This window comes from Ornithodoros turicata, unplaced genomic scaffold (assembly GCF_037126465.1).
Source record: "Ornithodoros turicata isolate Travis unplaced genomic scaffold, ASM3712646v1 ctg00000843.1, whole genome shotgun sequence".
Classification (NCBI taxonomy): Eukaryota; Metazoa; Arthropoda; class Arachnida; order Ixodida; family Argasidae; genus Ornithodoros; species Ornithodoros turicata.
This window is the reverse complement of record NW_026999404.1, coordinates 1,215,531-1,238,967: the sequence shown is the minus strand read 5'-3', so window position 1 is coordinate 1,238,967 and position 23,437 is coordinate 1,215,531. Positions and strand designations below refer to the sequence as shown.

At 45.6% G+C, this 23,437-nt stretch overlaps 2 protein-coding genes across 4 annotated transcripts; one reads left to right on the top strand and one right to left on the bottom strand.

Annotated features, from left to right (window-relative positions):
- The first annotated feature begins 172 nt into the window (after nt 1–172).
- On the top strand, nt 173–20,580 carry LOC135375258 (arginase, hepatic-like). Of its 3 annotated transcripts, none has more exons than XM_064607994.1 (11): nt 173–281; nt 4,805–4,926; nt 10,740–10,812; nt 11,553–11,656; nt 13,464–13,641; nt 17,047–17,137; nt 17,219–17,275; nt 17,359–17,463; nt 18,162–18,238; nt 19,530–19,589; nt 19,710–20,580. In XM_064607994.1, the coding sequence occupies exons 1-11, from the start codon at nt 278–280 to the stop codon at nt 19,871–19,873; spliced, it is 1,035 nt and encodes a 344-aa protein (XP_064464064.1). In that variant the 5' UTR covers nt 173–277; the 3' UTR covers nt 19,874–20,580. The 3 variants fall into 3 exon arrangements, with proteins under 3 accessions (XP_064464064.1, XP_064464065.1, XP_064464066.1); XM_064607995.1 differs by lacking the exon at nt 173–281 and adding an exon at nt 2,138–2,154; XM_064607996.1 differs by lacking the exon at nt 173–281 and adding an exon at nt 4,628–4,725.
- A 1,585-nt stretch (nt 20,581–22,165) lies between these two features.
- On the bottom strand, nt 22,166–23,212 carry LOC135375208 (beta-1,3-galactosyltransferase 1-like). Its single transcript, XM_064607923.1, has one exon. The coding sequence runs from the start codon at nt 23,210–23,212 to the stop codon at nt 22,166–22,168; it is 1,047 nt and encodes a 348-aa protein (XP_064463993.1).
- Nucleotides 23,213–23,437: the final 225 nt, after the last annotated feature.

Sequence of the window (23,437 nt, the reverse complement as noted above, 5' to 3'; positions counted from 1 at the left end):
ACAACGTGCTTATAATGACATCTTGACATATTCAGGTTTGTTGCTTGACCAGAATGAACCACCCGCGTAGTCTTCAGCAATGGCTCTTCGGCGAACTAGCCTTGTCGCTTGGCCATGGCCAAAACAAGCCAGCGAGTGCTCACCGATTGTCGGGTTAGGATTACCGGGCAGATCCCGTTAGGGTTCCGCGCGAATCCTTTGCGTAAAGCGCCATCTTTTGAGCAAGCAGGAGCACTCGGCACTTCGAAGGTTCTGGACATCGAAGGTTCCCGCACATATGCGTAAGCAATTAGGATATAGGTCCATTCTGGCGCGCACGGTCTCTGAGCGGCGTCAGCACGTGTTTGTCGCTGTCGTGTCGTGTCGCGTGCGTGTCGTACGCTATCGATAGCGTTGGTGGTTCTGTGCACGCGCAAAACATAGAGAGAGCTTCGCGCATTGCGCAGAACCACCATGCTATCCTTTACGTACGCAAAGGTGGTAGCCGTACGGTGGACTAGTTCCGGTTTCAGGTTCTTTGGGGGGAAATGCAACGCCAGTTTTGATGTTATAGGTGTGTGGATCAATGCTTTGTTTTGCACTCTATACAGGGTGTCTACCAGTCTGGAAAACTCTTAATTGTCAGCCGCCTTCGGTGGCTCAGTCGGTGCACGTGTGCAGTGGCGGTGCCACGGGGGGGCTAGGGGGGGCTCGGGCCCCCCCTACCTGCCACGGACCGACCCACGGAAATTGTGCAAATCCGATGAGAAAATAATATATAGGGGAGGGGGGGGGGGGGACAGTGTGACGATCGCGAAAGTTCTTGCAGTTCATGGCGTCTATGTAAGAAGCGCTCTTGAATGGTTTTCAAAGTATGAGCTTTTCAAAATCCTTCCAATTTCGTGACACCACATCATTGGACATGACAGCCTGTACATGTAATCGTATAATCGTATTGTGCACGTCCAAATCAATTATTTTCGTTCTGTTTTTTTTTTTTTTTTAACGCATTTTGCAGCGTGCATGAGTATGTGCGTGTTGTCGCACCCAGGATCAGCGGGGGGGGGGGGGGGGGGCGAGTTTTCGTATCGAGCCCCCCCCTACCTCGGAGGTCTGGCTACGCCACTGCATGTGTGCCTGTGATCCCAAGACCGCGGGTTCAAACCCGGCCGGCCGAGGACGGTGGCAACTTGTTGGAAGGGTATACAAGTTGCTCAGACACGCTGTCTTCCGCGAGGGACGTTAAATGTGGTGTGCCCTGTGTTGAGATTTCGGCGCACGTTAAAGAACCCCTAGGTTGCACGCTTGCCTCCCTTCTCCCTCGGAAGCGCTTTGCCCCCCGCCCCTCCCCCCCTGGAAGAAATCCTGGAAACGCCTATGCTATAGTTTGCCCTAGAATTGGTTCTCGTAAACAGTAAAGGAGTAGTTAAACATGTACGTTTTATTCTGTTTGTTTGAATTCAATAAGTGATCCGTTTTGTGAGTGATCTGTATTAAAACGTAGGAGCGGACACAAAGTTCCGTTTTGTTTTGGTCAGGGAATTACCTTGAAATGGTCAGTGAAAACCTGGAGAAGTCAGGGGAATTTGAATGCTACAGTTTGGTAGACACCAAATATTCTAGAGGTAAGCGCAGTGACGTATATTATTAGTACGACGACTGGCGCGCAGCTCATCGTTATATCCGGTATACAAATGTGGGCTTCTTTTGTGGAACATTTTTTCGGGAACACAGTGTTTCCCGAGTGGTTCCTCCACAGGAGCATGTACTTGTGTACATTTTGCGATGTGGGTGATAGGAGACCAGGAATTGCAAAGACACGTGGTATGAAAACAGGCAGCGGTTCTGCTTCTTTCTATAGGCCGCAGTTCGTTATGGCAGAATGATAATGGTGACCATCGTTATGGTGGACTGGAAGGTGCACCATAGCATAACCGCCGTAACCATAGCGTCGTCGTCTCTTCTTCTGTGTCTTTCTTTTTATATTGTTTTGCGTGCTTCGTAGTTCGAGGACACTGTCTTAATGCTGTCTAATTAGAATATTGTTCGTCGATGGAAGCATGTGTACTTCTGGCGTTGAAGACTGGCTTAAGTTTTCTGTAGACCTCGCTATACAAGACATCCCTCGAAGAAACGAATTGTTCGCGTGACCACATTGCTACGAGAGATTGTCAGGTACTATAATATGCTGTGTTATTGCTTGTTATAATGATGCGTGCGTTATTAGTAAAGTGTCTAGACGTCCCGGTTGGACATGTCCTGCTTATACGGCCATAGTCCCGCTGTTCCACCAGCCTGTTTGTGGGACGACGTGCGCGACCCTCTCCCGGCTCGCGTCTTTCCACGAGCTAGCTCAAATGCTTATGGTAGGGGACCGAGAGACACGGAACAAGAAGGACGGACGACAAATCCTCTGAGGATTTGTCGTCCTTACTCCTTTTTCCTTAGGGCCCCAAAGCGCTTGGGTACCTTATTCTAAAATATTCTAACATGCAATTTTAGAATAAGGCACACAGTGCTTTGGGACTCCGAAGAAATTAGGTGTCGTTCACATCGCATGCCCAATAAAACCCAAACAACGTTTTACGCAGTGGGCAGTGACCACTCTTTATTCATTAGGGCCCCAAAGCGCTTGACTCGAACATGCAATTTTAGAATAAGGTACAGAAGTGCTTTTGGACTCCAAGGAAATTAGATGTCTTCACTTCACGTGCCCAAAACACAAACAATCTTTTGGCAGTGACCACTACTTATTTCGTTGGGTCCCCGGCGCGGCCGTTGGGTACTCTGTTCTGTTTCGTACCGCGCAGAACGCACTTTTCACATCTAATTTTTGCCTTTTTGCATCTCACTGTCATCCTTGTACAGCGGCTACCTCCCGCTACGTCAGCAGCGTAATTACCACTTTGGCAACCCCTCAATTGCGCTTACCTCAGGGCGCAAACGAAACTAGCGTCTTTCCCAGATAATTAATATAATTACGAGTAAAATATGCGCGTATATCCTGCACAGAAATAAAACATTGCATCTACAGATCGTACTTGGCTCCTCTTTCGCTCAAGGCTATAAGTATTTATTTTGTTGTCTGGACCTCTGTGACGAAGCCCTATCTCCTATCTAGAGCGCCATGAAGATAAGAGGTTACAGCTTTGTTGACCATCATAATAACCTTGCATGTCTAAGCCTGGCATAGCCTAGGTAGACGTCTGTATGGGTCACAGACTGAACAGTGGCCTGCTTTTTTTTACAAAACGCATGTTTTTCAGTCAAATATGAATCAAAGACATATGTAGACTGTTATCATCAGGTAAGGAACAGTGACACAGATTTGAAACTGGACCGAGCTATCGGTTTCTACACGCCCTGTGAGGGCACAGTTGGTGAGTCGTAGTATCTATCTGACAGCAGCGTAATCACATTTCAAGATGCCTCACCACAGATAAAATTCAGCGAACACGTCAGAAACTACTGATACGCGATATCAGTTTCCTTTGGTCAGGATAACAAACCTTCTGTCTGCTATTTTCGACTTCAGCTTTTGCAGATTGCAACGTATTGTGTGCTGTTGTGATATGATAAGGCCCTTGACTTTAGTAGACAGACAAGACACAATGCTAGGGATCTATGAGATAAGAATCACAGATGACACATTATAATATTACGTGGATGGTCGCCCCTTCATTCATTTGCCCAGCTACCATAAATTGCAGCTATCTGACGGGCTGTTTTGACATGATTGATATCTATTTTATCTATCAATAAATATCTGACAAAATATCCTAAAATATGTTATATTTTTCTGGGAGATAATATGCGTACGGAAAATTTCGAATGTCAACTGCATGTGGTCGTTTCCATGTTAGGATTGGCTAGACAAACCAGCAAACGTGCTAATATGAATTCATAATTATATGTTAACATTGCAGTTATGTTACATTGCATTGCATTCAAGGTTACGTTCATTGCACTGCATTGAAATGTTCCGTTCCGATGTAACAGTACCGTACCAAGTGCTCGGTACCCTTCCTTAGAGTATAGATGATAATAATAATTCGGTTATTATTATTATCGAATTACTATTATTATCTATACTCTAAGGAAGGATACCGAGAACACTTGGTACTGTTACATCGGAGCGTAACATTTGAATGCAGTGTAATGAACGTAGCATTTAATGCAATGCAGTGTAACATGACTGCAATGTTAACATAGAATTATCGATTCATGTTAACCCATTTGCAGGTTCGCCTAGTCAATTCTAACATCGAAACGATCGTTTCGATGTTAGGATTGGCTAGACATACCTGCTATGTTATGCCTGCTATGCATTCTATGTTAACATTGCATTGCATTAAATGTTACGTTCATTACACTGCATTCAAATGTTACGCTCCGATGTACCGGTACAAAGTGTTATCGGAATGCAGTCTTCATACCTCCTTAGAGTATAGAGATCACCCAACTGCCGTGACGTCAGTTATTAATGTAATGATGCTAAATATAGGAGGAAGTTGCATGTATACCTGAAGGCTCGTTCTGGGTAAGTGCCGTAAGAGATAGGAGAGGGAAACTGTTAGTACGAACCTTGCAGTCTCTCCAGAACCAAAACCCAATCGGAAAGCTTATTTATCGATCATCCTCAGTGAGCCCTAGGAGATGATCCTCCTCTTTTTGATATTGCTTATCGCGAGGGTTGCGAGGAGGTTCTCGTCCCATTCTGTCATTTTTGTGCGCGAGCCAAAGCAGGTCTGTTCGTCGAACCATATACGAAGCTGTTCTCGTGATGGTGTCTCGTCTGCATTGTTGAGTGCTCTTCGTTTTTTAGGGGATATGAGTCAATTTGGACGGCGTGCTGTGTACCTGTCGGTGAGATGTTTTCACGTAGGAAGGGCGCAGCATGCGAGAAAAGAGATCGGTGTGCTCGGCATGCCGCTGGCACACGGACAGGTAAGTGCACCCCCCTATTGGAGTAGTTTTAAACGTGTCTATAACTTACTCCCTTTCGGGGGTATCTCAGGTCTTGCGGGTATTGGCTCGCAGTGGCTTAGCCAGGAGTGTGGTTTCGGGGGTTCATACTCCTTGATATGGTACTCCTGTTAGTGCATTTGGGAAAGGGAAAAGTGGGCAGTATCCTCCAACCATGTGAAGTTTCTATAGAACCCGTCACACACAAAAAAAAAAAAGACTTTTTTTTTTCTACGCTATTGTTGGCTCGTGTACTAGCGAGTACAAGAATATGCGTGTAAAACTGCGTTTGCGTAGAGATACAAGTTATGTTGAACATTGTATAGAAAAAAAAAATTTTTTTTTGAAGAAGATGTTAAATATGGTTGAAATATGTTCTTAAGAGGGGATACGACCTCCGGCGGCCCCATGTATTCTCTATGGGCGAAACAATGCGATCTTTTGCAGCTAATACTGAACCGATTTGGACCAAAATGGCCTTGTTCGATAGATTTTCGAATTTCAAACAATTCGCATTGGAGACATTTGCAATTTTTTTTTTGCAGAAGTTTTTAAAACCTTACGAAAGCTGCAAAAATACTATAAGTTCGGTCTCTCGCTTTTGCAAGCTCGTAGCTCGTTTACTGTAGCACATATGTGAAATGTAACCAGTAGCATTTACGCGAAATTCTTTCTTGAATATGTTCGTGTCCATGTTATGTCTGTCCATGCCTCCAGTTGTTCACAATATTGAAAAAACTTAAGGTATGTACGGCTCCGTGAACTGCCCCGTCTTGCCATCGTACAGTAGCGCCACATTGCCGGTCACAAGAGAACTTCATATCGCTCCGCGGAATGCAGTCACTGTTCTGGCACCCTATCCCAGAAGGGGTTTCCCCGGCAGCGGAAGCGCCAAATTGAGGTCGTGAAACCTGTCTGGAGAGATCCACGTTGGGTAGGTCGTTCCAAAATAATGGGAAGGCCTTGAGAATAGGGAGAATAGGCGGCATTAGACCAGGAAACCTTTGCTAAATAGCCTGCCAATGGACTTACACAATATTCGTCTCGCATCGCATGCACGTAAAAAGAACGGTAAGGCTAGGGGAGGTGAGGCACAGTGAGACCGGTTGGTGTTATCATTCGCTCTCCCGATGTGTTGAAATTGAAAGACAGTTTTCTTTCTTTCTTTTTTTAAATGAGGTAATATCAAACAGTCGTAGACTGGATTATGGAAAGGCCGAAAAATAAGGAATTCCAAGAGGATGTCAGCGAAATAATTAATTTAAGAATAAAACTTTGAAAAAGAATCCACGTAGAAATTCACTTTTTAAGATAACTTTTTCAAAAGAAGCTCTTTCTCTATCCACAGCTGTAAGATCAACCCCAGTACACGAGGGATTGTGCCAAAAAGTGGCATGCGCTGGGCAAGGTCATACAAAGTTATTTTAAATGCATAAAAAGCATTTAGCACATTAATTCCCAATACCTGTCCTGAGCACAGCGTTGTGGAACTACGTTATGTAGCAGATGTAACTTTTCGAATATATATTTTTCATTTCTTGGTGGCTTCTGGCTTTCGATAGTTCGGTCTTCCGAGCTCTCGGCCTTTTTAGTTTTCAGCCCAGAGTGAAGTATATAGTCTCACACACAAAATGTCGTAAGATTAATGTCTTAGATCAATATCTCATAAGTGTCCCAGGCTCGGGCGGGTCCAGGAAAAAATGTTCCCAAAAAAATGTCCCCGGAAAAAATGTTCCTTGAAGAAACGTGCCCTGGAAAAATATCACCTGAGGAATATCTGCTTTTGGAACGCGTGTACTGGTCGACTTCGGACTTTGCCTTTTACTTGGACTTTGTGAATATTTGAATTTTTGGAACACGGAAGCGAGTAATCGTATATTGAATTCCATTTCCGAATCAAATATGGAATTCAATGTTCGAATCCCGAATCGAATATATGTTTCTTCCAAACTGAATATATTTGAATACTCTCGAAGCTGCATATACGTAAGGCCGGCACATAAAGGGCATAAAACAAAGTAAGTGCTATATCAGCTATCTGCTTACGCATACATACCGTACATGTTTATGTTTCAACATATGTTGCATATGTATCCGGTACGGTTATTCAAGGAGTCGCTTAATTTATTCGTATTCAATTGGGTGTATGAAAAAATGGTCCCTGGTTGTGTGGGCGGAAAAAATGGTCCCGCAGGCGACTGCGCGGCCAAAAACACAGGGGCATAATTGTGGATATATGATGAAATATACCAACAGGCGAAGGAGTGTTATCATTCGCTCTCCCGATTTGTTGAAAATGAAGTTTCTTTTCTTTTTTTTTTTTTTTCGTGTGGTAATAGAGGATGAATTCTACACGCCATTCAATAGTGACATAAAACGATATCATTCGCTGCACTAGTTCGCTAGCGCTTTGCGTTCCACACACTGTCCCTCTACTTATCCACCACAAACGAACGACGCTGCTGACCTGTAAGACATAGGCGAAAAGTAAATAAACTAAAACTGGGTGTCCGCCCATTTCATCGAACGTCGTTTGGTCGAATGCCGTTTGATCGAACGCCGTTTGTTGGAAAGGAGTTCAAAGCTCCGTGGAGTGCGTCGTACGCACCTGTTTTTCTGTAACTTTTGATTCGAGCATGCGGTGTGGGCAATCAGTTTCCTCTACTTTTTTATTTATTTGTTTGCTTTGTTCAGCCGAAGAGGGGAGGCCACTGGTTATTTTAAGACCTTTGTCATTTACGAACAACGCAGCTGAACAGAACAGTGGGAACAATCCGACGCACTACACATATTGAAGAAAATGGCCTCACGTTGGGAGCAGCCGACAGTCTGTGCTTCTTCTGGGCACCCTTTAAATTTAACCCTGGGCAAATTTAAAGAGAAAGTTCTGAAATGGGATATCTATGTGTGCGCGAAAGCCACTCGAAGCCTGTGGATACTAAGAAAGAAATTTCGCCATGGTACAACAAAACATATTAAATTAACAGCATGTAAAGCATTAGTCCTGAGTGGCTCGGGACTAACATCTCCATTTTTTTCTTTTACAAACCAATCAATCAAAACATTAGTCCCACCTCATTTAGAGTATGCATCTGCAGTCTTGGATCTCTGCACATCCACGCTATCCGTGAAAAAACAAAGAAGACAAAATGCAAAGGTCCGCTGCACGGCTTATCTTGTCTAGGTTTCGAAGGACTTATTCAGTTAATGCTTGTAGCGACTAATAAATTTCGATTCACTTGCACACAGACGCAAAGTCAATACACTAAAACTGAATAGTCAGTTAAATACAAACATTGCGTCATATATACATTCCGTCCGCAAAATGTTCTAGTGTGAGAACTCAGCGCCAAAGAAAAATCGGCAGGTGAATATAAATAAGGGAAGGCCAACGAAATATAACATTAGGACTCTGCTCTGTGTCCAGAAAGTCAGACAAGCTAAGATAATATAACACCAAGAAGTCACCAGATGCAGTCCACAAAGGGACAAAAGAGAAGAATTGGCGTTCGTCGGGACCTCCTTCCTTCTTTCTTTCCTTCTTTTTCTGTAGCTGAGTTGACCTTGGCAACCCAAACATGACGTGAAATCCCTGCATCTCAATAGTCAAGGAGGTCGCACGTGTTTATGGGACTACACAATCCTGCGGAGGAGTGAGTTATTTGTACTAAGGGTAATGGTTACAGCTGCCTTCAGGCTGAGACCCGTATGTTCGTGTGCCGCCATCTACATGCGAAAAAATCGTGAATCGGAGATGCCGCCTCACTCGTATCCCCTCTTAAATGGGGAGGAAGGCATTATCTGAGCAAAGTGGCAAATTGCGAGAACACGCATCGAACCGTGAATCTGCGCCGAGTATCGGCGTATAGGCATGTATCTGCGAAAGGGGGAGGCGGTTGTATATGGGCAAGGGGACACTCGTGTTATGTGTGGAATATCCGAGCGAGAGCGCACCAGCTACCCCTCCCCTCCTCAGACACGCGTGTGACTCTTCCAAATTTTGCTCATATTCAAATCACACTTCTGATGTAGAAGTTTTTAGAGAAAAGTAAAGTTTAAAAAAGTTAAAGTGCACTGTACAGATTCTGCAGACACTTTCTCTTCTGCTTCGGTATGCATTCATCATCATTCAACATCTTCTCCCCCTCAAGCAATGGGATTCTCATGACGTGGCAGGAACAACTTCACTTCAACTGTTTCCATGTGAGATGCCAGTTCAAAGCTGCTGCTGTTAATCTTTTCAAATCATTCAATGCTTTCGCACATCAAGCGTCATGGAACAGCTGGTCGCACCAGTGCGACCTAATGTTTACGGGAAACAACGAATGGGCACCGCCATTAGCGCTGACACCCATTGGTTGGTCCAATGACTCCAATCTTGGTCCAATATTGGACCAAGATTGGGCCAAGATATTGTGCTGCTTGGGAGCATGGGGCATCCATCGCGAAATCAAAGTCCTGCGCGAAATATTCCCTAAATGGTCCCGCCTAGCGAAATCGCGAATTAGGACACGATATATTTTATTTTTATGATTTATTTATCTATAAAATTGACCACTTTTATAGTATTATTTGGCTTCCGTATGTAAATTATAGATGCGAGAAGATGAGATGGGAACTATGGGAACTAACTTTTTTTTTTCTTCTTTTTCTTTCAACATGTGGGGTAAACTAGTATAGAAAAATTTGAGGTTTAGTATATTTTAATATTCGGCTATTTACGATTATCTTTTGCTACGTATTTTTCTCACTTTACGACGGTGAAATATATTTCTGTCGTGCGTTTATAGTATTTAATGTTCAGGAATCCACGCGTCTGTTCATCTATTGAAGGTACATATAGTTGTGGTATTTATCGAGACATTACCACGTTTTCAAGAAAAAAAAATCCTTCCGCGTCAACCAATATTTCCTGCGTGTGTACTTTGAGCAACAGCTAAGTTCCTCACTTCTGTCAGCAGCGTAGCCAGAAAAATATCTCTTGGGAGACATTCTATAGGAACTTCACGACGGGTACTTCACCCCGTTTTCCCTTTCCCAAATTCACTACCAAAGCCAGGAATTCGGGAAGGGTTGAACCCCCGAACTCCTCCCCCTGGCTACGTCACTGACTTATACTATTTTGCATAGATTGAGAAGTTACCCGTCAGAAAGAACTCGTTACAAGTTAAGTTACCGTGTGCAAAATGTAACTAAGTTAATAACGAAGTTGTTCAGCATGAAATGTAACTCGCAGTTACTGAGTTACTTATAAAAAAAAGAACGAGTTACTTCCAAGTTACTCCGGACACAAAACAGCATTATGCAGGTGCAGCGCGCGTGAGCAGTTGAGTTAGACATTGAGTTGCCCGCGGAGGAGTGGAACACGCTTAGATCGTTTTCGTTTATGTCCAACAATAGACCTCTCCCTCTTTGTAAACAATTGACGTCATAGTGTTCGACAGCGCCAAATTTGGTAGAATTGAACTACGCTCGAAGCTAGAGGTGAACAAGGTCGTGTCCGTGTGTGTGGACGTGAGTGAAAAGCGAGTTAAAAGTAACTTGGAACTTAACTGAAGTTACTGTGGCAAAGTTACCTGAAAAAGGAACGAGTTCCTCTGGAAGTTACCACGGCGCAAAAGTACCGAGTTAAGTTACAAGTTACCAAAAAAAAGAACTTAGTTACAGTAACGAGTTACCTCGAACTCTGCTATTTTGTGTTCGAAACAATCTCTGTTCTTTTGTGTTGCCGCGAATAATATGCCGTTGACTTGAATTGCTTTTCTTCTGGCTAAACAATTTTTGATTTTGTATAGAGAAAAGCTGGAGTGGAAGAAGGACCGAAATTTCTTCGAAATGCCGGTGTCCTGGATAGGCTCAGGGAGCTAGGTGAGGTATAGTAGTTGCGATTAAATTTTGGATGGCAACTATTTCTTCTCGCGGAATGAAGCGAAGGTAGCGTGATGCGACCTTGGGTATCACGTAAGGTGTGGTGATGCAGGTGGCGGGAGTGGAAAGCACATGACGTCACGCCTTTCGCCACGAAGGCTCCACCGCGGAAGGTTCTTAGTGAAGGTTCTTGTCTCGTGTACTTGCAGTACGAACGCGTTCAGAAAAAGTTGTAAAGCTTCCTAGGCATCTGAACTGGGTTCGAGTTGCAACGCATTCGTAAGAGGTAATTGCGAAGTATGAACATATTATATGTTTAGAACTCTTAAAGACAGGGAAACAATCGTATTAAAGTCTGCCCAAAATGCGCCGACGCAGCTGTAGGTGTATGCCAGCTCCGAGTACCAAAGGTTCCACAGCTACTCGGAACTGTTTTTTTACGAATGGCAGGGACAGAGAAAGCCCACATTGTGGTTTCTTTGGCTTATAAAACAGGAACTACGCCCAACCTGATCTAAAGCGGTTAAAACCCCTGCCACTTCCACGCCCCCTGGAGCTGTTTCATCGCTATATAGTGCAACCCATTTTGTTACCTCAAACGGCGACGTCGAACCTAGAAGTGAACATTCCTTTTCCCGAATGTCTCTCTCCAGAAACTAAAGAACGACATCATCGAGGTTTTGACGAAACGACTATTGAGGGGGAAAATCACGTGACTCTTTCTCAATGTTACTTCACAGGGCATGAGGTTCACGACAGAGGTGACGTCACAATCGAAGGCTTACCCAATGTGCGGGACGGAAAAGTCCTGGAAAGTTCTCTCGTCGGTACCACCGCTAGAAACGTGAGCATAGTTTTACGGATTTATCTATCACGGGACATCCACGGATCCATTGTGCGGTATTTGTCGCCGACAAATATTGCACATGCGTTCGGGAATGTCAGTGAGCCTTCAACTTTCTTGCATGGGGATATATCTTACGATATCAGTGTATTTTTATTGGAGTTCTGTCGTGTTTATCTCGGTCACCCTATAACGTTATTGCGGGGCTTAGTGGCTTGTCATAACTTCTCCGTAACTATATCTAAAAAGAAATATGCCTGGTATATGTCTGCGCTGTAACTATACGGCCGTAATTTTATACACAATTACCATAAATGGCGATATTCCACGTTAAGTGGGCCACCTTGTGGCTATATTATGGCAACCTCCTGGCAGGGACTGAAACCGAAACGAATATCGGTTCGGTTACGGTTACGGGATTCGCCGTTTTAATATTTGCCGTTACCGGTATCCAAACAGTTGAACCGGTATCTTTTTCTCTTTTTTTTTTTCGGTTTTCTCTAGGACGTATCAGCAGGCTGCGTGGATGTCGCAAAGTGAGCTACAAAGTGCAAGCGGGTAAAAAGTGAACATATTTAGCTGTTCCGCTCGGAAAGGGTGATGCAGTGCCATCTGCCAGGCCGAAGAAAGCAGTGACATTCCCCGCAAAATAATTTGTTGCGGTCTCTATTATCTCGTCCACATTCAATTTGTTCGTGCTGTAACAAGCTACACTCTTAAAAAAAAGGGTGTACTCCTATTTCTTGCCACATATATCACTCCCTTTTGGAGAGTACAATTACTCTCAAAAAGGAGTCTCCTCACACCCACAGGGGAGTAACATTACTCCTTTACTCCCTATCGGGGAGTAATATTACTCTCCAGTAGGGAGTTAGAGCGTAACCCCACTTTCTCCCACAAGTCTCCTTGTGAGAGAAAGTCCCCCACAAGTCTCCTCACACCCACAAGGGAGTAACACTACTCCCTTACTCCCTACTGGAGAGTAATATTACTCTCCGATAGGGAGTAAGGGAGTAGTGTTACTCCCTTGTGGGTGTGAGGAGACTCCTTTTTGAGAGTAATGGTACTCTCCAAAGGGTAGTGATATATGTGTCAAGAAAAAGGAGTTAAAGTACACCCTTTTTTAAAGAGTGTACAAGGCAAGAAAAACTGCGCGCGTTGAGCGGTTAAGCAAGCAGATTTCGAAACAAACAACGTGCAACGCTTATTATCTTAAATGATCAAAATAATACAGCTCATAACTCATATAAGGAGCGTACGCAATACATGAAATGCGATGCGTTATGTCACACGATTATGGGTCCAAGCGCATAAGATGGCATGTTGACTACGTAACTTCTGACTGAAAAACACATGACGAAGATATCTACTTTAACAGATCCACGTACTACACGTACTACACCACTAATCAGAGTTGTACAAATATCGCATCCAAAGTTGTTCGAGTTCACGCTTGAACCGATTCATACGAACCGGTAACCGAAATCACATTTTTCATTTCAAGTTACCGTTTCGATTAAGTGCCGATGGCGAATTGCGGTTACGTTCCGGTTTCTGTTTCAGTTCCTGCCTTCTGGGCCGTTGTTCTAATAAATTTTGACTATTGGACTGTAGTTGAACTTTTTAGTTCTGAAAGATAGCTAGTGCTTTTTCTTTCTCTTTTTCGGGCTCCAAGGAAAGGTCTAGAATTATGAAAACGTAGCACGTCGCTACACAAACTGGTTCTTATAGTAACAGAGAGTGCGCTTGACAACGTATACTTCTCGAAGCAAGACCGCCAGTTAACACCGTCTGTCTTTTGTCTCAGGTATGTGATGCTGTAGAAAACATCGTGTCAGAAGGCAAGATATGTTTAACACTTGGAGGAGATCACAGTTGTGCCATTGGTACCATCGCTGGCCACGCCGCGGCGACCCATTCCGATGTAGCCGTCATCTGGGTAGATGCTCACGCTGATCTCAACACGGCCAAATCTACCAACAGTGGTAATTGTTTTTTCCTTTAGCGCTAGAACTTGGAGTCTATCCTTCTACGTCGACAGAATATTCTAGAAAACTGTCTACACGCTGTCTACGCGAAGTTATGCGCTGTGGTGCTTTTGTTCGGATCAACTCCTACGTTAGGAAATTACATTCGACTAGACTCGTCTCAAGCGGTGAACTGCGCACATTTAAAAGTTTGTCAGCGTTCTCGTTATTTTTGCTGTAGCAGAAAAACGGTTGTCGAGAGGGCTTGCGGGAGCCACATCATTTTTGTACCAGACGGACTTCTGCTGGACGTAGCACGTGACCTCTCCCAACGCCACCTAGATACAGAAGGCCTACTTAATGTCTCCTCTCACTCCTTCGCCACGTGCCCGCTTCAGCCAATCGCTGCAGACGATGTCAAACAAAAGGCTTTCTGTGGCTACCAGTGACTGCCCATGCGACTGGCAGCGGCTGGTCTTCACAGCTACGGCCGCTGAAAGCACGGTCATGATTGGCGGACTCCTGATGACCACGTCGCGTCATTTAAAGAGACGGTCGCATCCGCAAACCCATCTGTGAAACCGGTATGTTCGGCATCGGCCGACAATCTACCCGGCTATTCAATTTTATTTTATTCGTTCGAAAAGCGCTAAGATGAATGAACGAATTTTAACGGTCAGCGCTGCTTCCGCGGCTGCAGAAGCTCCGGCGACGTGACGTCACACCCTATGCGGAGGAGCCAGAGGGAAGCGCTCAGAGGAGGAAAGGCGCTGTCCAGACGTCCCGTAACTCCATGAGACGGCCGCACGGTCGCGGCATTCCTTTTCTCAAGGTTGCGTCCTCATTGGTTCTTCGGGAATGACGTTTTCCCGTTTTTCCAGAGAGGCAGTTCCGGAATACTCTCAACATTTTGCGTACGTCTTTTCTTGTCATGTATTGCATTGAATAACAATCAAACTACACTCCTTCGCGTGGGATTTTCGATACCGTGGTCAGTACGTGGTCCAGGAGGAATAAAATGACACTGCAGTTTCGAAATCGACCTGAACGGATGCGACCGTCCCTTTAAGGGATCAGCCTTTGTTTATCTTCTCGTCAAAATGCACGTGATAAGAGTACGCTGGTTGTGGTTGGCTTCGTTGATATGAGCTGAGGGAAAAGAAAAAATAATGCGCAGCTGACAGAAACATTTCAGCCCCGTCAACACAAAAAACGCGAATCAGGGAATGGGCGTCGCCATTAGTGCTGCCCCCCGTGGTAGTCACAGGAACTGCACGTGTGGATTGCCGTTTGCCGAGTTTATTCATTTTCCCGCGTGTGTTTTCGTTCATTTTCGTGTTCGTTCGTGTTCATTTCGTGCCCGTTCATTTTCTCCCGCTCGGGAACCGGCGTAGAAAAAATATCGCATCGGCCAGCACTCCTCACGTGAACAAATGTGCATATCGTACGCGGAAGCAAGCAATCTTCTTTTTCCTTGATCTTTCAAACGTTGATACCCCAAGCAGCACAATGTACTGAAAGTCGAGTGCAATAGGGGTGGACGGTATGTGTCTTATCAATGTTCCTTAGTTTCATCAGTCTGTTCAAGGCCTTCCACCTACCCGTCCACCCCTATTGCACTCGACTTTCAGTACATTTTGCTGCTTGGGACGCTGCTCAGATGTTTACCGGATGACTAGTTATATGGAATGTTACGTCATCGTCAGTCGTACTCATTTAACGGCGGCGGCCACCAGCATTCATCCCAGTGGGAAGAGCGATTTTGGCAGTCCACCCCTGTTGTGTCGTCGCTGGGAACGAGGCTAAGGAGCGCATGGTGACTGGTGGTTTGAGAGTAACGCGATTGGGAAAGTGTGGGTCATTCGCAAAACAAGCCCACGTTGGTGTTGCCGTCGTGTGATTCGTGGTTTTCGCGGTTCTTGAGATGAGGTCCGGGTAGTATCTGCCTCACCCATGAAGTTTGCCTCCGTATCTCCTTCGCGCAATGGCGTCCATCATCGGAAACAACCATCGAGGCAGCGCATGTGATCTGAGGCTGACATCGCACGTGGCTTGTTTCGCCAACGCGACGGGTCGCGACCTCAGGCGTTGTGACGCAGATTGTTTACAAACAGCGGTTGGTCTATTTACGTTGTTCTAGGTAGTTTTTGAAGTTCGATATCAATCCACGTGAATGGATACTTCCAATGCGCTTATGGTTGTGTGTAAGAAAAGAATACGGAGTGGTTGGCTCCCATACAGCCGAGGGGCTGGCTACTCCAAATCACTTATATGGTGAAAGTAAAAAAAAAAATACTTATCTGTGTGTACGTGTAAGAAGAGGGGAAAAGGTAGCGGTTAATATACGTGGAAAGGGGGACACGATGTCCATGGATGTCTACTTGTCTATAGGATTGCATAACTTACCTTCCATCTACATACAGAGTGTCCCAGAAAATGTGTCATTCAATTATAATTTAAAAAACTACGCCACCTGTAGAATCATGCGTTCAACGGCGTTTGTTCTTACTGAGTTTTTGCCACCTCCTGACGTGAATCTCATGTAACGCAAGTTTAATTATGTAAATATTTGCGGAATGAACTCCAAAATTTGCCAAGTTTTTTAACCCACCAATGTGAAGGGCGTGTCGAATTTACTCGCATTCATGATAATTCACAGCGATATTCGGGAGCTATCCCATCCGGAAAAATAGCCGAACATTGTGCTTTTCGAAGTAGCCGAGCATAACGCGCTACGAACATTTTGAGCGCAATCGCCGTCAGTCCGACGTAAAGGAGGTTGCAAGCCCAGCCCATAGAGTGATAGTAGAAAAAGTGACAGTTGCTGAAATTGGGAGAGGGAAAGCATAATCCCAGTGGAAGCCGGACGTGATAAGCCATGCCCGTGTTATCTCTTTGAACGATGCCGGTGTGGGCTGGGTTTTCAACCTCCTTCCGTCGGGCTCACAACGACTGCGCTGAAAAGTTCGGCGCGCGATATCCTCTGGGAGCTCCGTACAGCATGATGTTCGGCTATTTTTTCCGATGAGATAGCTCCTCAATATCGTTGTCAATTATCATTAATTTGAGGAAATTCGGCACGCTCTTCACATCGGTGTGATAAAGATGTGACCTTTACTTGGCAAATTTTCGAGTTCAATTCGCAAAAATGTACATAATTACCTTATATGACATTCACATCAGCAGGTGGCAAAAACCTAGTAAGAACAAATGCCGTTGACCGCATGATTCTAGGTGTAGTTTTTTATTATCATTCAATGACACGTCTTCTGGGACACCCTGTAGAACGGCGTATTCGGCGATTTCCTGTCGTTCTTTTCTTCATGATTCACATGCCTGCGGATAAAGAGGCAAGACATAAGAAATAAGATGCCATAAGGTATACCGCAGAAAACCAAATTTGTTATGTGTGTTTGTTTGCAGGAAGCATTCACGGCATGGCAGTATCCTTCTTGATTCATGAAATGGAACCCTTTACAACTAAGCCTAACGGATTAGAGTGGATTCGACCATGGTAAGCTGCAAGGACACATCTGCGAAATTTAAGATCCTCTCTTCAGTTTATTGACCTGTGCCGTATGTACTACTACTCTAGCGTGCACAAAGAAAATTTTGCTTACATCGCCTTGAGGGATGTGGACAGTTACGAAAGGTATGAGTAACAAACATGTATATACGTATGATTGACCCATAATGCCGCGTCATCTAACCGTGGTGCTTCTCTTCACCGATTAGGTACTTCATCGACCATGTAGGCATCCCCTGTTACAGCATGGACGACATTGACAGATATGGCATCCGCGAAGTCGTCCAGAGGGCCATAAGGAGGGTGAATCCTACGTAAGCATCATTTTAACTCGTACACCATAGTTTCCTACGCGTAAAGTTGGACTATTCGCTGCCACAGTATGGTTCAGATGTAGTTCATGCGAGTAAAAAAATAAAAATAGAAAGTAACGATAGTCAATATCTTGATTTATTTTATTTATTTATTTATTTACGTCTGATCAGACGTCTCCAAACGAGCGCTTGCCGACGACAAGGTACAGTTGGTTACCTGCTCAAGGCTTCCTGCATCGTCGTCCACCACTCCGAAAGTTGGCTTGCGGTGACGTGCCTAAAAGTGATTTAAAGTCGGGGCTTGGATGATGCTCTCAAATTAGACAAAACAATTATTAATGAATTGTATACGTAACAATAACGATGTCACTGCCCAATAAAAGTTCATCCCTTCGTGAGCCGTGGTATGTCAGAAGGACGTGAGGCAAGCTTCCCTCACATGAGGTAGGTGGGTGCTACGACATTATTTTCGCCGTCTTAATGACCGTGGTCTCACTATAGTCCACTATACGACGAATAGTATATTCCTTACATTACGATACATTTACACAAAAGCCCGTACGATGTTAGTGTTCGACTAGTGTAACAACTCCGTCTCTGGTGCAGGTAGCCCCTTGAGTCTCCGAGTCCGAGCCCTTGAATATATGCAAAAGCGAGAGTCATACACACAGTGAAAGTAACTATGTTTGTTTTTGCAGTGGAGCCAAACAGCTTCATGTAAGCTTCGACATTGATGCCGTTGACGAGCAGGTCGCACGCAGCACGGGAACTCCAGGTAAAGTAATCGATTGGTGGCTGTTCTCTGAGCTTGAGGAAGAAGGAAGACGCAGCGGGGGCTGGACGAGTTTAGGACCAACAACGAACAATCGAGGTTTACTCACAACGAGGATATACTGAGTAGGGGAAAGAGGATCACTCAGGCGAACACGTTATGACAAAGAGCGCATGCTGGAATCCGTGCTTATTGCAAACTCTTTCAGAATGACGGCCGGTGCATGTCCGCGAACATTTATATGCTTGCACGAGGCCATGGTGGATTACGCACGTGGCACGGGAGAGTGTGTAGTTCACTCATTCGGATTAAAAACATTTCCTTTCAAGATGTAAAGACTGTTCTTGAAAACAGTCGATCGTTTATGTATCAAGTGCACTCATCTTGAAGACGCGGCACAGCCAGGGCCCAACGAGAACAGACCTCTACCCGAGACGTCATCATGACGTTGGTAGACAGACTGAAACTAAAACAAATCGGAAAGGGAGAGCTGGGCTCCACGAATGGGCACTTGTTCGTTGCCTCCTATCGAAAGAAAAGTAGGACCTAAGGTCGCGTCCGTTTCAGGGACCATCGTAATTCCCTCTAGACCGTGGCTTTCGGGCGCGACCTTGTTCGCATCTAGCTTCGAGCGTAGTTCAACTCTACCAAATTGGTGGCGCTGTCGAACACCACGACGTCATTTGTTTACAAACAGGGGGAGGTCTATTGTTGTCATGCCCGCTTACCTGTCTGACCCCCCATTCTATTTACTTAGTATAGTTTCATCAGCGGCATGGCCGAGTGGGTTAAGGCGTCCCGCTCATTGGTGGTAGCCAAGTTCGTGCCGAAGACTGGGAGGTGGTGGGTTCGAATCCTACCACCGGCTGTGCTGTCTGAGGTTTTTCCAGGGTTTTCTGAAGACTTTCCAGACTGAAGACTTTCCAGTAGGCACAGTTCTCCCTGTCCACCACTCGTTCCTGCTGTCCTCTGTCCACGTCTGCACGCTGCTCATAGCCACAGTTGCTTCGCGGCGCTGACACGGAATAAAAAGAAATAGTATAGTTTCGTGGTGAAACAATCATAATCGTTAGACTAGCCGGCGTATACTCACCGCGTCCTCAAGTCCATGTACGGTGGTATTTCTCTCATGCGTGCGTCTTCATCGTTCTTCAGGCTCATGGGTCTGCCGTCGCCCTTTATATCCAGCTTAGTTGCCTTGTACCGACTTGCTCCGAGCTAGCGATTGATTAGATGATCGATATATTAGCTGATTATTTCGAATATGACGCTATATGTCTCTGCTTTTCTTTAGTTGTTGGTGGTCTGACTGTTCGTGAGGCCCTAGTCATCGCTGAGGAAATCAGCCGGACAGGTACGGTTCCCCCTGTTTTTCATCAGGCATAAATTGCCGGGTGTTATACTCCATGTGGGCTCGTTACAAACAAGGCTTCGAAAAACCCTGGCCGATAATTTACTTTTCTGTCTTTTGCAGATAGCCTGAAAGTTTTGGACATGGTTGAAGTTAATCCTAAGTTAGGGACGCCGGAAGAACAGGACAGAACTTTAAAATGTGCAGTGAAGATCATCGCCAGCTTCTTTGGCAGCCAGCGTCGGGGAAACTTGCCGTGCGACGTGGATACAGCTATCGTTGATTGATCAGAATTCGGATAGTACGAAAATCAGTAACGTAAAGTCTGTATGAGTGCTGTTCCTGGTGGGCACATGTACGTGCGTAATTATCCGTGTCCACGTGATCACATTTAAATTCCCGCTGCGGACTTTTAAAAAAATTATTTCGGATTATAAATTAACCACGCTCAAAATTTCAGTACGCAAAATGCAAATACCATCAGTGAACATAACGCTCTTCGATGAGCTTTCGAAAGAACCCGCAAAAACTTCATAGTTTCGGATTCTCCAAGAGTACAGGTGACACCGGCCGGCGTCCGTCTCCTAGCAGCAGCGCGCGTCTCCGTTCTCTGCGCCACATTGGAAGACTGCCAGCAGCTGTGGTATAAGGAGACAGAAATTGAACCTTCGAGGAACAACGTTGCCAGACGCGTTGGGAGATCTTTGGGTGATAAATCTGGCAGGATTCTGAAGAGACGAGTGACACCTTAGCGCGCACGGAAATCGTTTTTAGAGAGTCATGGTGCTAAACAAAAAATAACATTTTCAACAACGGATTCTGCTTCCGAGCTGCGAGTCAGCGGGACTTTGAAGACATAAGCTATAGCAGGTAGCTGTCGAGCTGCGATAGTGATGCTGCGACATGGAGCTAAAAGCCAGACACTACAAGAATGGAGCATCGCATTGAATTGTGTAAATAAAACTGGGCTTCCTCTCTCGCCCCTCAAAACCAATGCCCGTCTATAGACCTCTTCCCGAGAAACGTCATCATGACGTTGGTAGACTGACTGAAACCGAAACAAATCCGAAGGGGAGGGCTGGGTTCCACGAATGGGCACTTGTTCGCTGCCTCCTATTATTATATTATGCCTCCTTATATTAGGTCTCCTATTCAGGGACCATCGTAATCCCCTCAAGGCCCTCTTCGGGCGCGACCTTGTTCGCCCCTTAGCTTCGAGCGTAGTTCAACTCTGCCAAATTGGTGGCGCTGTCGAACACTATGACGTCATTTGTTTACAAACATAGATAGGCAACTAGAGCTAGCCCAGACGTTGAAAATGCCGAGCGCTTTTCTTTTGAAAGTGATGTCTGTTTTCCACAGCATATATGCCACTTCTTTTATGGCGTCTTCCATTGGGAGAGCCATAGGAGGCTATGGGAGAGCCGATTTTGCTCCGCGCTGGTGGGGGTTTGAGTGCATGCTCCAGGCGTGATCACACGAGTTTGCGAAACGCGCGGTGCGTAGCGCATGACCCTGTGCCTTCCGGGGTTTGCTTTGGGCGCCTGGGTAAAAAACTATTGCTCTTTCGAGCAAACGTTTTGCCCCTGCTCCGCCAATGAAACATTCAACGTCTGACCCGGTCCTGCCAATTGAACAGTTTTAGTCCCTTCCCGGGGCAAAACTTTGACCCAGCTCTGCCAATGGAATGCGCCATGACTATGCATAAAATGATTATGTGCCGCTGCGGAAAAACGCTCTTGGTGGGACACACATTAACACCTCAAGTTATATTTTTGACATGTGTTCGTTGACGAGTATGCATGCATGATTCAGGTACAACAGAGTTGGTAATCTGTTACGGTCAGACAATGATTCACCTAATAGGTAATTATCTCCGGGCATATCTCCGCGCAACGCGACAGCAGTCATGTAGCGCATAGGTGGCAGCGCTCGTCGTGCTGGTTTTTCGTACGGGAGTTCTTTGTTGATTCTAGTTTGTGATTGGTGCTCCAGTAAAGACTTCGATCTGGATTGGCTAATATGTCGCTTTGACCGCATCAGACGAGTAAACGGTGCCTCAGCTCAACGCCATATGGAGGCATCTCGCAACTTACAGTTGCATGATAAAATGGCCATTTCTGTACCACCTCACCCCAATGGTATCAATCGTCAATGGAATATGGGACGAAAGTGAAGACAAAGTACATCGGTCATAGTATGGGGCACTATATATTTCGCCATGGTGAAGCAGCTCCCCTGCATGTGGCTCTACCACAGGACAATCAGCCCGAACCTCGTCCTGTGTCTGGGATTTTTTATATTTTTTATTTATTTTTTGTCCGGGTGAACTTTTCTTTCCTTTTTTTTTCTTTTTGAAGAGTAGCAAGCGAAATATTGGCTGACCTCTCTCAACACTTAAAAACAACAACAACAACAACTCGTCCCCGCCGCGCCCTGTGGTGCTTGACGTGTCCTCATGTGCAGGAGCACTGCTTTTGAAGGAGGGGAACAATGTGAACTCTCCGCCATACGTTCCTGAGAAATGAACACAATTTACGGGACAGAAGTTTTATCTCCCCCTCTCTGTACCACTCTTCCTAATTCCACTCCGTATCTATGAATTTTCCACGGCACCGTTGATTTGCCACTGCGACTTTTTCAGCAAACTTTCCTTGTTCCAATGCGGAGACACCGTGCACGACGACAACGTAAAGAAAATTGCATATCCACAGACCTGGACTTCTCGTAGCAAACCTAGCACTCTGAACAGGCGTTACACTCGCGATGTTCATCACCACACCAATGTAAGCGTCTTCGTTCGGAAAAGGTCCAACGCAGTGCACGTCCCCGACGAAAAGGTCTAAGGCCACGTTATTGAGCAAGTACCCAGCACCGCTACCGTAAGGTGGGTACTGGGTCGCGTGGAGCACGTGCTCGGGAACGAACCAGCGACTTGAGGGATCACGAATCACTTTACTTTCCCAGCGCATGTTGCCAACATAGAGAGGACGTGGAGAATCACCTCGTTTCTGCAGGAGTTCTAAAAGGACGCACAAATTGACGAAGCAGTCATCGTCTGTCTTCAGGACGTAGTTGGGCCGAACCGTCCTGTGCGACCACAGGAGGCCGTGAACTGTCTTCAGTGTGAGGTTTCTGTAAGTGTCGGCATAAGGACCGATCACGACGTCTCGTTTGTCGGTGGCTTCGATGATTGTTTCTCTAGTGAGTTCTGGACTTCGGGATTCACCGATCAGGAATACAACTTGGACACGAGAGGATCCGGGCAAGCTCTTCCTAATAGCTGATCTTCGGTCAAAATTACTCGGAGCTGATGCAATTGCGACGAGTAGAAACGGGTCATCTATCAGTCTCGGTGTCGTTGAAGCGTCTGGATCGGAGTTCGCGATGTTCCACAGGTCGCGGTTCCATGCCGGTCCCCTGAAGTGTGCTGGGACTTCGCAGGAAGGGCGACGGTGACGAAGAACACGAGTTCGAGGCCGCAGGTGACTTTTGATTGGTTGATAGTCGTAACGCTTGGCGGATAGTTCGAGGCCGACTACAATGACCACGGCGATTACGATGACGAGGGTGAGTCCCAACGAAGTCTTCTTGCGCCGTAACAAGGCCACGGCCTGAGAAGGCATGGGCCAGCTAATAGGGGTGCGCTGCATATACTGCGCTGCATGAAAGACGTGGTTAGACTGACATCTGCGTCTGACGGATAAGATTTCGCACAACTTTATCCTGTTTGGCTGTTGCCATAGTGATCTTAATAGGATTGAAGGAATGCGGCACGGCGGGTGACAGAGAACGAAGCAAAAATAATTGCGACGGGGGGAAGTGTTTTCTTTCTTTCCGTAAGAGGTACC

Coding starts and splice junctions, on each gene's coding strand:
- LOC135375208 (XM_064607923.1), bottom strand. CDS start 23,212: ATGCCTTCTCAGGCCGTGGCCTTGTTACGGCGCAAGAAGACTTCGTTG.
- LOC135375258 (XM_064607994.1), top strand. Junction 13,642..17,046: donor GGCCAAATCTACCAACAGTG/GTAATTGTTTTT, acceptor GTTTGTTTGCAG/GAAGCATTCACGGCATGGCA. Junction 18,239..19,529: donor ACGCAGCACGGGAACTCCAG/GTAAAGTAATCG, acceptor GCTTTTCTTTAG/TTGTTGGTGGTCTGACTGTT.